The following is a 13,709-nucleotide window of genomic DNA, read 5'->3' as shown; positions in this document are numbered from 1 at the left end:
ACCCGTTTTGTTCTTCCTCGACAATGCTGATCATCGAAGCGAAGCCGCGATATATCTCTCTATGCGTTGCAGCCAGCTCGTGCTCCTGGCCGTTCGGCTCCATGTTGTACGGCACACCAGCCGTTACAACCACTCTAACTCGGACCACGTTTCCACATGAAGAAGCTCAACAATAATACAAGCTATGTTTCAAAGATCTATATTTCACAGGCGAAAGATTACACAGTTGGTATCGACTCCTCGAGCCCAGATGTCTCGAACAAAGGTTGTGTTATATATGTATATTTACTTCCTCTAGGCAGCTTCCTCCATCCATTGTTCTATTCTCTCCACCAGCTCCATCTTCTTACCGCCAGTGTTAAGTCCTTTGGATCCTGCCAAGTCTCTCAACTGTGCCACCGTCATCTTTGTGATACCTCCGCTCTCCACGGCAGCCTTGAGCTGTGCTAGCGTCAGTGATGTGCCAACGGGCATTGATGAAGCAGTCCTCGCTTGCTTCTGTGAACGTTGTGGGATGCTGTCAGTAGCTTCGCGCTTCAAACCTCTTGCGGCCACGGCCCTCCCTGCTTCTTGTTCCAGCTGCCCATACCATTCCTGCAGGTAGCCACCCGCTCGCTTAAGAATGGCTTTGTACTTGGGCTCCGTCGCGTCTTCTGCCTTGTCCGGTACTTCCTCCTCGAGTGCCAGAGCCTTGAGAATCTTGTAGTGCCATTGTAGGGAGGGGTTGGGGTATTTCGAAGGGTTGTATATGCCCTTTGGTAGTTGCAGTTGTTGAATGATAGTCCTTGCTTTCGACTTCAACGCATCCGAGCTTCGAATAAGCTCTCCAGGTGCTCGGATCTCTCTCATATCATCAGCAAACGGAAGGGGCCATATCCAGAGCCCAGACGGCAAGTAGGGAGTCGCAGAGTCTTCGTCGGAACGCTCTTTGGACGGGACGACAGCGGCCAGTATCGGCTGCGAATTGGCTCGCAAGATGCACCATGCAATGCCAACTTTGTCATCCATGCACAGCTTCGTCCAGAGAGCCGCAAAGACCCGGCTTGAACCCACATAGTCCTCTTCGCTGGGGAAAATAAAAGTTGACTTCTTAATGCTAGCCCATACCGGCAGGAGGCTGCGGGGCTTGAAGCCGATAATGCGAATGATAGGGGCGCCAAAGTCTCGCAGCGACTTCTGCTCCTCGGTTGAAAAGTATACATATTCGTCTCCAAATTTGTAGGCTTTCCTGATTTCTTGCTTCTCGACTGTCCTTGTCGTGTCCTCGGCAATTCTCAACGTTTCGCCTGACACAAGTTGAGGCTTGTCTCCGCCAGTCCAGATGTAGCAGGTCCTCGCAGGGGTCTGCCGGTGAAGGACATTATAGCCCTTGACGGAAATTCGCAAGCCAGGAGCGATTTCAAAAGGAACGTTGGAGAAAAGTGACCGCTTTGGCGCCTGTTTGGAGAGTATATTCGAAGTGAGGGAGTTGAGTAACGAGAGGCTTTGGCCTGACGTGGATACCGGAATGGCCGGTGTGTTGGCATCCGCCAGAGGATCACGGTAGATGATGTCCTGCTGCGATTAGATATCGGCGAGACGTGAGAACGGCGTGGGATACGTACATCATAGAACTTGGAAAGGTTGAACTTCGAATCGCCCAGATTGATCGGGAAGAGATCGATAGTCACCCCCAAATCATACAGGTCCTTGGCACGCACAGCGGCAGCTGAGGTGGCCGCCTTGTCTCCAGAGTGCGGGTCATCGTTGTTGGTAATGATGAAAAGACGGCGACTGCCAAAATTGGCTGCTCTGGTGGTAAAGATTTGATTTGCACAAAAAAGGACGTTGGACATCGAGGTGCTTTCGACGGATGGAATCAATACACCATCCTCGTCCTCACCGTCCTCGACAAGGGCCTTCAAGGCCCGAACATCATCTGCAGAAGGAATGTCCAAATCTACAAGAAGGTAGCAATTGGGGTACCCCAGGCCGCCGCGACCGTTGCTATCAATCGAGGACTTGGTTTTCTTGGTGCCAAAGAGCAGTATACCCATCATATCCTTGGGGTTGGAGATGATGCGCTGCTCCATCAAACGATAGGCGCATTTCAGGGCAGCCTCCAGCGGGCTATCTTTGTCTGCCTTTTTGGCGTTTGAGGCAGCCGCCGGTGGCGGCGTCGACATGGAATCACGGACATCGATCGCCAAGATGATGGCATCCTTCTGTGCCTTGTAGTTCTGTGGCTGCTGTCAGCTCCACTCTCAGGAAGGATTGGCCAACATCGGATCAGTTGCGTCTCACAGAGTCATCGATCATGTCCTGCTCGCCATCATCTTCATCTTCTCTCTTCCAGTCTTGGTTGCGTCCTGCCATTATGAAGGAAGAGTCGCTCGCCGTCGCATCTAAGCTCATCAAACAGCAATAGTGAGGGTGCAGATGATTGCTACTCGGCACACTTGATGGACCGTTCACCGATGCCTAATTGTCCAAACCAAACGCGCTATGTTAATGTGGGGTCCACAAGCAGGCGCGCGACAGCACGTGACTTGTAGTGGCTTGGCTGACGAACCTGTTCACCCATTATTAAGTATTATTGAGAAGAGAAGTCCCAACCTGGGAACAGAGATAATACCACAGAGTTTAATAGGAGTACACCTAAAGTAAGTACATGCACATCTGCGCGGAGTCTATGGAGCTTCCAAGTTACGGTATTTACTGTACAAGTACTTCCATGTACTTAAGTACTCACATGGGCGCATTTATTCCGGACTGAATACTCCGTACTTGCACATTAATAGTACTACTCACTTGTACTTCCTGCAGCACACTGTACTTACACCTACGTGTACGGAGTACGTACAGTATTACAAGTACTGCAACACCAACGGACTAACAATGCCTGTACTCAGTTCTCAGATACTCCGTACTGTAAGTAAGTTCGAACTACAAGTGCAAGTGCAAGTAAAACTAGGTGTGCAGTGAGTGAGTGATAATACGGGCCAAGGAAGCACATAATTGTACTTGTACGGAGTACATGTACGGATAATTCGGTGCAGCAGGGTATTAATACTTTTCGTACTTGTTCGTCGGCAGAATTCTCCGACTTCGCATTGGTCAAGTGTTAGTCCCAGTATGCGTTATGCATCATCACATCAGTACATGTACTTGTACTTAAGTACGGAATGTACTCCGTATGGAGTACTTAATTATTTACTTACAACTACGGAGGACAGTACGGAGTACGGATACATGTCATGTACTTGTACTTAGGTGTACTTACCTCATCGTACCTTGTGCTAGCCTAACCGAGGGTAGGCGCATCTTCGGAGAGCGTTGCGGGGCTCCTCCTTCAAACCAACTCGACTAACCATACTCTCTGTATTGATTGAGCTTTGCTAAATCTGTGCTCGAGATCATGATGGCATTACGACTGTCCACGCAGCGACTTACCAGAGAGGTCTTGAAAGGCACCCCCTTCCGTCCCAGTTTTCCTCTGCTCGAGAGTCAGCGCAGACACTTTGCGACGCCATCGACAACGGTAGCAGCACATGATGCCGTGGGATCGAAGGGGCCGACCGCCATGGTTTTCCTGAACATGGGAGGCCCTTCAACCACAGATGAAGTCGGCGATTTCTTGAGCCGACTTTTTGTAGGTTTATCGGGCTCGTCAAGCAACCTTTCTTGCTCGACTGACCGTTCACCTAGGCAGACGGTGACTTGATTCCCCTCGGACGACTTCAATCATACATCGGTCCGTTGATCTCGACGAGGCGGACGCCCAAGATCCAGAAACAGTACGCGGCCATCGGAGGAGGTTCCCCAATTCGAAAATGGACCGAATACCAAAACGCCGAGATGTGCAAAATTCTGGACAAGATCTCACCCGAGACGGCGCCGCACAAGCCGTATGTGGCCTTTCGTTACGCCGACCCGCTTACAGAGGAAATGTACAACAAGCTTCTGCAAGACGGTTTTGGAAATGGCAGGGGCGGCAGGGCCGTTGCGTTTACGCAGTATCCCCAGTACTCTTGTTCAACCACAGGAAGCAGCTTGAACGAGCTGTGGAAGTGGCGACACCGCCTGGAGGGTAAGGCAGCCTCTGGTGACGACGGCTCTATATCGTGGAGCGTCATCGACAGGTGGCCAGCTCATCACGGTTTGGTCGAGGCTTTCGCCCAAAATATCGAGGCCAAGCTAGCAGAATACCCAGAGGAAAGACGGAAGCAAGTGGTTTTGCTGTTTTCGGCACACAGCTTGCCCATGTCGGTTGTGAACAGAGGTGCGTACCCATCGCAATGGCGCAGTACGCGGTCCAGCCACCTAACAACGGCACGCTTTAGGCGATCCATACCCTAGCGAGGTCGCTGCAACCGTGCACGCGGTCATGCAGCGCTTGAATTTTTCGAACCCCTATCGCCTCTGCTGGCAGTCTCAGGTCGGCCCATCGGCCTGGCTTGGTCCCCAGACGGCGACGACGGTCGAACAGTACATCGCCAAGGGCCAGAAGGATCTCGTGCTTATCCCTATCGCGTTTACTTCGGATCACATCGAAACTCTGTACGAGCTGGACACCGAGGTCATCGGTGAATGTGGCCATGCCGACACGGTCAAGCGCGCAGACAGCCTCAATGGCAGTCCTGTCTTCATCCAAGCTCTGGCCGATATCGCCAAGGATCATCTCAGGAGCGGGAATGCTTGCTCACTGCAGATGGGACTGCGTTGCCCCGGCTGCAAGAGTGACAGATGCCTTGAATCTAAAAAGTTCTTTTCTGGTCAGCAAGCAAATATATATCCCATAGGCAGCAAGGCAACGGCCTTGTGAAACTTGTTATTCGGCATACTCATACGCAAAGTGTTCTGGTGCATCCTGCATATGGTGTCTTGTTCGTCAATACTCACGCGTTCTCGCTTGTAGGGCGTACAGTACTTGCATAGTCCTCTGTAGGCGTACATTTGTACGGAGTACTCCGTACTTTGTAATGTACTGTGCAACGTATTATTTGCTCACACTCACATCTCGTCAATAACAGGCATCTGACACTGCGGGTAAATATTTGTACAAGTACTCCGTACTCCGTACAAGTAATACCTAATGGTCAGACCCCAGATATGTGTGCTCACCCTGCTGGTACTTTTAGATTAGTCGTGCGTGACGGGCAAATGTCTTTCAGCCTGTACATCCAATCAGACGCCTCCGCTTGTGCTCTGCCGTACTAAACTGACGGGGCACGCGTCAATACACAAATGTCACGTACTTGTTGTACATGATATATGTGCGTACTTTTTTATCAAGTCCTCATACAGAGTTCGTCTACACATGCATGGACACGAACATAACTCCTGCGCGTACATGATGCGCATCAGCCAACAAGGTTTGGTCAAAAAATAGTTGGCCGCTTCCCATAGACACGCTGCGTCGCGGACGAGCCGCCCTTTTCTCCACCCACTCTGCACAGCGTCATTGAATCAACGCGCTAGCCTACTTATGGCTTAGGGCTGCAAAAACCCCTTTTGCGAATGGAGCACCCCTGCGAATGGGCCCACCCAGGCTGCTTGCCCTGTCGAACGCTGCCCGCAACGCCTCTGCAATGAATGGTGCCTGCCACTCGTCTCTCGTATGCACCGTACAAGTACTTACTCGTAGGTACTTACACATATAGTAGTGCATTACCAAGGTACCTCACTACTTGTTCCACTAACCAGTAGGTACTGATAGGAACGTTCTCCGTAGTTCGCGCACGCATAGTTACACGTACACACAAGCGTGCATTGTACACACGAGGTACTCGTTCAATTTGGGAGACGGGAGTGCTGGTAGGTACCCAGGTACTAGGTACTTGGCGACATCGCCGCCCAACAGGAGCCAAGGCCATGCCTGTCCACTTTCCCAGTCCTCGATTCTGCTCCTCCCCCCCCAAATTTCATCTCTCGAACACACCCCTCAACCTCGTCGATACTCGACGCTCACTTCCACTTTGTCTTCACAACCACCATCTTTGCTCTCAACCAGTTAGCAAACAAGCGCCCTGACCAGGCCATTCGTCGGCATTGTGTTGCCACTTGCCATCTCGTGAGCCTTTCTTTTCGAACCGCCGACACGCGTCTTTCGTTCCTTCACTGGCTCTCCTGGACCACTTTTTCTTTCTCCCTTTGGTACGTCTTGCGTCGCTCCCGCTCTGCATCACCTCGCCTTGGCCTGCACGTTGCCTTTCTTCACGCTTGCCTCTAAACATCCGCGACAAATAACTGCGGCGTATTCTTCGAACCCTCTCCTCCCGTTCCTTCTCACCTCTTCCCGCGACCAGGCCCAATGGAACCAACTCCTCGTCGCCGTCGTAACTGATCACTCTGCCCTAGGTCCCGTCCCTTCAACTCCCCATTCTTCTTCTAAGAACCACTCGATCGCTCATTTGGCATCCATATGATGGGTAAGATTACCCTCTCCTTTCGGTTGCATATCCCACACCGCGTCAAGGCAGGGGCGTAGCGGAATCTCAGGCTCGGCCTGGCGAACCCGCGATGACTCGTACAACGCTTCCTCCATACCACCTTCTCTTCAGTCGCACGGCATTCAAGCATTCGCTATCTCGTCTCGAATTGCCTCTTCTTTGCCGGAGGATGCTTTGTCATCTCGGAATACCTCGCCTATTCATTCCGTTGTCCAACCCTGTCGCGGATTGGTGAACCTGCGGTGATGCTCAATTTGGCATGACCCGCATTATTCTCGACAACTTGCGATGCACCATGGCCAGCACCACACAACATTGAATAGATCAAAGCGACTAGCTTTTCGATTGCCTTGTCTCGATGGTCGATTGCGCCGGATATGTTTTCAACACTCTTTATCCGGATCCACCAGCCGTCACCCGAGGCATCATGATGGACTTTCGTCATGCCTCCCGCGAATGGACCATGGAAGCCAAATCCCCTGGTCGATATCGGACAAGCCAGAGTGTCACGCCAACGCCTAACCTACCTGCCACCCGATGCTAAATTAACGCCCTGCCCTGTTAGCAGCGTTTCGCCTGCCTCTGCCTGCCTTGTGACCTGTTTATTGTCGAGGCTCCTGGTATCGAATCTCTTGCTAACGCATCTATCTATAGCCTCGAGCGGAACTGACTCCCCCCCACTGGTGGAACCCGCCTCGTCCATTGAAGGCAAGCCCAACTTCATCGCATCTCGACAAGTAACTGCATCTTCTGACCTTGTCCCACAGTTTCGACTCCGACTGCTTCCATCATGGACCACAGAAACATTGTGCGGAGAAAGCTGACTGGTTACGTTGGGTTCGCCAACCTCCCCAACCAGTGGCACCGCAAGAGTGTCCGTAAGGGCTTTAACTTCAATGTCATGGTTGTTGGTATGTGCGAAGAGCAAATCTTATTCTGCCAACACTAATCATTCCACACAGGCGAGTCTGGACTTGGAAAGTCCACATTGGTCAACACGCTCTTCAACACTTCCCTGTATCCCCCAAAGGAGCGCAAGGGACCTAGCCTTGACATCATTCCCAAAACCGTGACCATTCAATCCATTAGCGCCGACATCGAGGAAGCTGGCGTCCGCCTTCGCTTGACAGTTGTGGACACGCCCGGCTTCGGCGACTTCGTTAACAACGATGAGTCGTGGCGCCCCATTGTAGACAACATTGAGCAGCGGTTCGACGCCTACCTGGATGCGGAGAACAAAGTCAACCGCATGAACATTGTCGACAACCGGATTCACGCTTGCGTCTTTTTCATCCAGCCCACGGGCCACTCCCTGAAGCCTCTTGACATTGAGGTCATGCGACGACTTCACACCAAGGTCAATCTTATTCCCGTCATTGCCAAGTCCGACACTCTTACGGACGAGGAAATCACAAGCTTCAAGGCCAGGGTACGTGAACGATTGCTGCCGACATCTTGATGCAACGCTAACGGGCCGTCAGATCCTCGCCGACATCAAATACCACGGCATTCAAATTTTTGAAGGCCCTCGGTATGAGCTTGACGATGAAGAAACAATTGCCGAGAACAACGAGATCATGTCCAAGGTTCCGTTTGCCGTTGTAGGTGCCACCAACGAGATCAAGTCTGCCGACGGCCGCCCGGTCCGTGGTCGTGAATATCCTTGGGGCATCATCGAGGTGGATAACGAGGAGCACTGCGATTTTGTAAAGCTCCGCCAAATGTTGATTCGAACTCACATGGAGGAGTTGAAAGAGCACACCAATAACCTCCTCTATGAGAACTACCGCACAGATAAACTGATCGCCATGGGCGTCTCTCAAGATCCTAGCGTCTTCAAGGAGGTCAACCCTGCAGTAAAGCAAGAGGAGGAACGAGCCCTTCACGAGCAGAAGCTCGCCAAGATGGAGGCCGAGATGAAGATGGTCTTCCAGCAGAAGGTTGCCGAGAAAGAGAGCAAGCTCAAGCAATCCGAAGAGGAGCTCTATGCTCGACACCGGGAGATGAAGGAACAGCTCGAGCGCCAACGCCTAGAGCTTGAAGACAAAAAGAATCGTATCGAGAGCGGACGGCCGTTGGAGAAGGAAGGCAAGCGTAAGGGTTTCTCGCTGCGCTAGCCCCTTATCCGTCACCAGTCATCCATCCCTTGGTCTCAGGACGATCAACGTTTCCGTTGTCTGTAACACCCTTTACACTTGCAGCTCGACGCGTTTCTTTTTTTTTCTCCTTCGATTCTCATTATCCTCGCCCGGCGGCTTGTTCAACCTGTCCTTTTCTTTAATAATCACCATGACCCATCCGCCCAATTACCCGACAAATCAAACGATTGCCGTCGACCTAGATGGTGAAGCGAAAAAAAAACCGAAGCGGCATGCAAACTGGGTATGCTATGACCAATTTTCATGTTTGGAGATGTGGTGTACAAATCAGACGAGAAAATGGGAAGTGGTGTTTCAAGGAGCCACAATCCAGCTCTTCTATGGGTACGGCAAGGGAGGCACACTTCGATATATTTTCTGTCGCGCGAAGATGCTGTGACGATCATGGTACGTCAAGATGCCATGTCAATGCCTGCACTGGCCGTTTATGGAGCCTCATGCCATGCCACGCGAAGACACGATGGACCCTACGAGGTTCCTGCTTCGGTCAGGGCATATTGAGATGCCGGGGCATGCCTGCATCTCGTGCCCGCCCTGCAATCTGCCAGAATTCTCCTTGGCAAAAACGGGATGGGCGGGAGTTGCGAATTTGAAGTGGGCGTTACCGCGGGATGGGTTGTTGTTTGTAAAGTGAACAGCAAGTGTTAGATTGTCGTTGTGGGTAGGGCACAAATTGTTTGGTGGCATCTCAACGCAATGGAGTTGATCGTCTATGCTCGTTGCCACTCCTAGCTAGTTTTTCAATGTCTCTTCACGCACTGGAGCCCGTAAGCGTGAGCGTGGGAGCAGCACTCGGAGAAGAACCACTGCGAGGCCATCATGATATGTATTTGAGCGACACGTATGGACTGCGCTTCGCGCCTAGGCATGCTCCACAAACACGACCAAGGCCCGCCTTGCCTGCATCACTATGTCTATCTATTACACACGGCGTGGGTACAAGGTATTGAACTCGCTCGACAGAATCATGGCCTCGCAGACGGTTTCTAGTTTCTATGCCGACCTGTCGATTCAACAGGATTCCTCGTACAAATCCATCAGGCATTCGGGCCGCCCTCATATCTGCTCTACCTCCTTCGAACATTCTTAAAGATGAACGCACCAACAACGCCAGCAGCGATGCCAACACCACTCAGGATCGCAACGCCCATGAGTCCTTCTCTGGCAACCTTGTTGTCGATGAGCTGGCGGAGGTCCGAGGCTTGAAGATTAGAAGGTTCCTTATCGAGCAGGAGGTCATTATAGCGGCGGGCTTCGCCGTAGTTTCCGAGCTTGTAATTGCCAAGAGCAAGGTAGTAGAGGCATTCGCGGCGACGCTCAGGAGAGAGGCGGAAGATGTCGGAGAGGAGGCGGACACCCAGCTGTTGGTCATGGCGGTTGTGGGACTTGACGAGGCCCTGGAGAGTTCAGTTCAGTAATGAAAAACCAATTTCGGAATGGGAAGATGAGGGGATGGTAGGCAAGACGTACCCAGGCATAGTTGAATTTAGTCTGGACGCCAACCATATCGCCTTCCTTTTCGTACTGGGCACGCAAGACATTGAGCTCAGCGGCATTCAACGGCCTGCAGCAGTCGTTAGAGGAAGGCTAGAGCATCTGGGCGGTAGTCCGCATAGGGGATTCGACGGGCATACGTCTCTGCGTCGAGAGCATCTAGCCAACATGATGGTTAGCAACTGATATTCTGATGCCGGCCTCGGTAACGCCGCGGAGATGAACAGTCGTGGCTCACAAGGTAGTTCGGCAACCATCATCGCACTGGAAAAAATAGAAGTACTTCAGACGAGTCAGTGGGTGTGTTGAAGCAAGGAGAAGGACGCTACGACGAGGGTAGGATCGGATCGCGAATCTTAGGAGGAGTTAATGAAGCCTTTTCTGGTGTTGCGACGGGTCGATGACGCTCACCACTCCAGCGCGTCAGTGAGGAGTGTCGGAGAAACCTCGGGTGATAAGGACGGAGTGGGGTGTTGATAAGGATAATTGTCTGGACGACGGGAAGTGGATAGTCTGAGTTCTCGCGCTTCTCACGTGTTTACAGTATTTGTACCTACAAGTATACTCATATGTCGCCCCCGCCCCACCACTCATTTGTCTCGTTGCGACTTCAGCAGACGAGCGCAAGTCCATCTTGACGCATACAGCAGCATCCACCATGTTGCTCGCCGAGGATCCAGCAACGGTGAGTCCACGCGAAGGCAATCTCAGACGGCCGACCGTGACAGGAATAAACGAAAGGAACAGAACAGAATAGGAGATTGACACGATCACAGCTGATCCACCACACCATCAACAACTTCAACATCCAACCCGACAAGACAGCCGTCTCGCGAATTACCGAGTCCCTCTCGACACTGCAGCAGGCCCGAGAGCTGCGTGTGCGCGAGGCCGAGGCGGCGCTAAAGAAGCTTTCGCGACAGCTCAGCACACTATCGTCGCAGCACGACGAACTCGCGGCGGCGTCATCGTCGGCCGACCACGCCTCGCACATCGCTACGCTCGACACGCATAAATTCCGCACTGCCAAGGCTGCGTCCGATGCCGAGGCTGAGGCCGAGCGGCTGGCTACCCAGGCAGCCGACCTCGGGGCACGGCTGCAGGAGCTCGACCTCCAAGGTATCGAGGGCGATGAGGCGGCACGACCGAGAGACCCCGTCGACGACGAGGTTCTTCTGCGGTTAAAGGTCTACCGAAGCCTTGGCATCGACATTGAGCGCGACGGGAAGGATGGCGATTGGACCAAGGCGGTAGTGAGGAACGATGGCAAGGGGGACGTGCACGTCGTCAACATGGACAGGAAGTTTTCGCGCTTCTTTTATGCAAACTATTTCTGGAAAACACTGGGAGGTGCTGCCCCTCAATCGCCTTGAATCACGGGGAAGATATTTTGGACCTAACTATGATACCTGGCGTTTGGGAGCGTTTCACCTCTCGCCACACAGCGCTGGTTGCTGGTGACGACGAGTCAGTCAGTCATACCATATACAACACGCGCTCGCTTCCACAAGCGTATAATTACTAGAATCATGGTGGTCTGGGTGGGAGCAAGACTCTTCATCGCCGCATTCCAGCCACTAACGTTTTTTGATAAGCACCGTACGCCCAGTCGATTGATACAGGTAGTGTGCGAAGACATGGTTGTAGCTCGCATGAATGCACGCAAACGGCTACCAGAAATCGGTGGGAGTAGCTACATGAACGCATTCATTTACGTCGGGTGTGTCGTCAGCTTCTTGGAAATGGTCGGAGACATGCCAAGGGGGAAGTGGCCATCGCTGTTGGCCATGCTGGCGACGCTTGTACGTGATACCGATGGTGTCCTCGCGCGAGAGCTGTTGGGCGATGGCGGCCCCTCGGGACTCTGACCACGTGCGGACTTCATCATGAGGAGGCCGCTTTCTCCAGGTGTGGCAGGTCCGCCAGAGGGGGTTCGGTGATGGCTGCGCGTATACGTGCGGTCAGGGTACTCGAAGCGCGAGTTGATTGTAGTCCAGGTCTCGTCATCGTCGTCTTGAGCGGAGCGCCAGCCTCCTATGCCTTCAAAGTCGCGCTCAGCACCGACGCTCGGCATCAAGCCGAGTCCCGTGTCTCCGACCGGAGTGGTGGAGCCTGCGGAGACGATGCTTGTGCCCGTGACAGTACCGGCGCTCACGTTGCTAGGCCTGCGGTGCCGCCTCCTGTACAGCGTTTGCTGCTGGGTGACCATGGTGGGGCTAATATTCTCATTGCTGTGGGTGCTGTGGGTGCTGTAGGTGCTACTGGTGGCAGAAGAGAGGCGACGGTAAGAGTCCTCAAGGTGCCGCTGGCGGCGGCGAGGGCGGCTCGTGTGATTCCCAAGGTAGGAGGGGACGAGCGATAGGGCGACTCCGAGATAAACGACAATGACGCGGCAGAGGAGAATAGAAAAGGCCAAGGTAGTGGTGATGACGGCTAAGATGGCCAGAGGGGTTGTCGCGACGACGAGAAAGGGGACGATGAAGGCGTGGACCGGGTTGATGAGGGCCATATGTTCGTTCGGTGGACCCTACACGTAGGCAATCGTGCCAAGCTGCTGAGTGGCCCGACGGCGAGTTAGGACTTGCTATGGTGGTTTTAGACCCCAACGAGGGGTCACAATCGACCCAGGAGCAAGGATATCGGATGGGATGAACAGGGGGTAGCAGGAGAAGAGGGGGTGAATGCCGACAGCAGAGTGCTGAATATGACAGCCTGGGACCCAGAGGAGAAGTGGGGATATTGAATGAGGACCGGAGGATGGAAGAGTCGTGTTGGAAACCGGGATGTGAGCCTTCAAAAGTGTACACGTAAGCATGGGAGCAGAAGACCTGGAAACGCTCAAGGCAATTATCGGGACGGGGCAGCAGATACGAAGCCGATTTGGGCAATGCTGGGAGGGATGTCGAAGGCAAACTATCGTATCTGAAAAAAGCTGCAGATATGAAGCTGGTGGAAACAGGGGTCGTGAAGGGATACTAGAAGCAAGCGTATCGAAGCTGCAGAAACGAAACCAGCCGGACCAAGGTCAAGTGCATGGGCCAACGTCACGGAAATACGATATCGGCCGCCGGGATGGCTGCCGAAGACGTGGGTGGAAGATATATTGGATCCATGAAGACAAAGGGTGGGGAGGATGGGGGTGACGTGCCTCGTGCCCGGCAGACAGTCGAAAGACATACTCACAATGAGATCAAGTGCTCCGTTCGGGAGTTCTTGCACGAATAGGTAATGCAACGCAGCCCCAGTGTGGCCTCCAAATCCCCAGAGGCCCTTCCGACTTGCTACCGTGAGCTCGTGTCCGGACGAGCCGATCCGGATCTTTGCCGAGTAGGCGCTTCGTTGTCGCGGGTGACTGGGTTCCTAGTTGGGCGGGAGAGAAGGGGGACGGTGGAAGATTGCCGTGGAGGAGTGACGTTCTCCTCCAACCCATCCGTCGGCTGAGGTTAGTTTCCCAGTGTAGAGATGGCTATGCCCACTCACAACTCGAGGTAAGCCCCGATAGGAAGATCCACCTAACCAAGACGACGCTGCCAGCATGCCTGTACTCGGTTAGCGTAGCTGCGGCTCAGGCGGGGTTGCCGCTGTTAGAACGAACGCATTCCACTTCCTTACATGTGAAGGTACT

The 13,709-nt window shown here is 53.1% G+C and overlaps 6 protein-coding genes across 6 annotated transcripts; 3 read left to right on the top strand and 3 right to left on the bottom strand.

Annotated features, from left to right (window-relative positions):
- Positions 1–294: 294 nt before the first annotated feature.
- On the bottom strand, positions 295–2,355 carry DCS_00743 (ku70 protein; the record flags this gene model as incomplete). The annotated part of the gene is made up of 3 exons (XM_040798080.1): positions 295–1,557; positions 1,605–2,219; positions 2,284–2,355. 3 exons carry the CDS (start codon positions 2,353–2,355, stop codon positions 295–297), a joined length of 1,950 nt encoding a protein of 649 aa, XP_040658963.1.
- Positions 2,356–3,397: 1,042 nt separating this feature from the next.
- On the top strand, positions 3,398–4,804 carry DCS_00742 (ferrochelatase precursor; the record flags this gene model as incomplete). Its single annotated transcript, XM_040798079.1, has 3 exons — positions 3,398–3,631; positions 3,688–4,261; positions 4,323–4,804. The coding sequence occupies 3 exons, from the start codon at positions 3,398–3,400 to the stop codon at positions 4,802–4,804; spliced, it is 1,290 nt and encodes a 429-aa protein (XP_040658962.1).
- A 2,417-nt stretch (positions 4,805–7,221) lies between these two features.
- DCS_00741 (cell division control protein 3) lies at positions 7,222–8,548 on the top strand (the record flags this gene model as incomplete). Its single annotated transcript, XM_040798078.1, has 3 exons — positions 7,222–7,342; positions 7,394–7,860; positions 7,913–8,548. The coding sequence occupies 3 exons, from the start codon at positions 7,222–7,224 to the stop codon at positions 8,546–8,548; spliced, it is 1,224 nt and encodes a 407-aa protein (XP_040658961.1).
- A 1,109-nt stretch (positions 8,549–9,657) lies between these two features.
- Positions 9,658–10,344, bottom strand: DCS_00740 (mitochondrial membrane fission protein; the record flags this gene model as incomplete). The annotated part of the gene is made up of 4 exons (XM_040798077.1): positions 9,658–9,987; positions 10,061–10,154; positions 10,225–10,243; positions 10,323–10,344. The coding sequence occupies 4 exons, from the start codon at positions 10,342–10,344 to the stop codon at positions 9,658–9,660; spliced, it is 465 nt and encodes a 154-aa protein (XP_040658960.1).
- A 398-nt stretch (positions 10,345–10,742) lies between these two features.
- DCS_00739 (kinetochore protein spc24) lies at positions 10,743–11,457 on the top strand (the record flags this gene model as incomplete). The annotated part of the gene is made up of 2 exons (XM_040798076.1): positions 10,743–10,769; positions 10,861–11,457. 2 exons carry the CDS (start codon positions 10,743–10,745, stop codon positions 11,455–11,457), a joined length of 624 nt encoding a protein of 207 aa, XP_040658959.1.
- Positions 11,458–11,795: 338 nt separating this feature from the next.
- On the bottom strand, positions 11,796–12,593 carry DCS_00738 (uncharacterized protein; the record flags this gene model as incomplete). The annotated part of the gene is made up of 1 exon (XM_040798075.1): positions 11,796–12,593. The coding sequence occupies one exon, from the start codon at positions 12,591–12,593 to the stop codon at positions 11,796–11,798; it is 798 nt and encodes a 265-aa protein (XP_040658958.1).
- Between the last annotated feature and the right edge of the window lie 1,116 nt (positions 12,594–13,709).

The sequence above is a fragment of the Drechmeria coniospora genome, chromosome 01, assembly GCF_001625195.1.
Source record: "Drechmeria coniospora strain ARSEF 6962 chromosome 01, whole genome shotgun sequence".
Classification (NCBI taxonomy): domain Eukaryota; kingdom Fungi; phylum Ascomycota; class Sordariomycetes; order Hypocreales; family Ophiocordycipitaceae; genus Drechmeria; species Drechmeria coniospora.
Note: the sequence above shows the minus strand (reverse complement) of the source record. Positions and strands in the feature narration are given on the sequence as shown.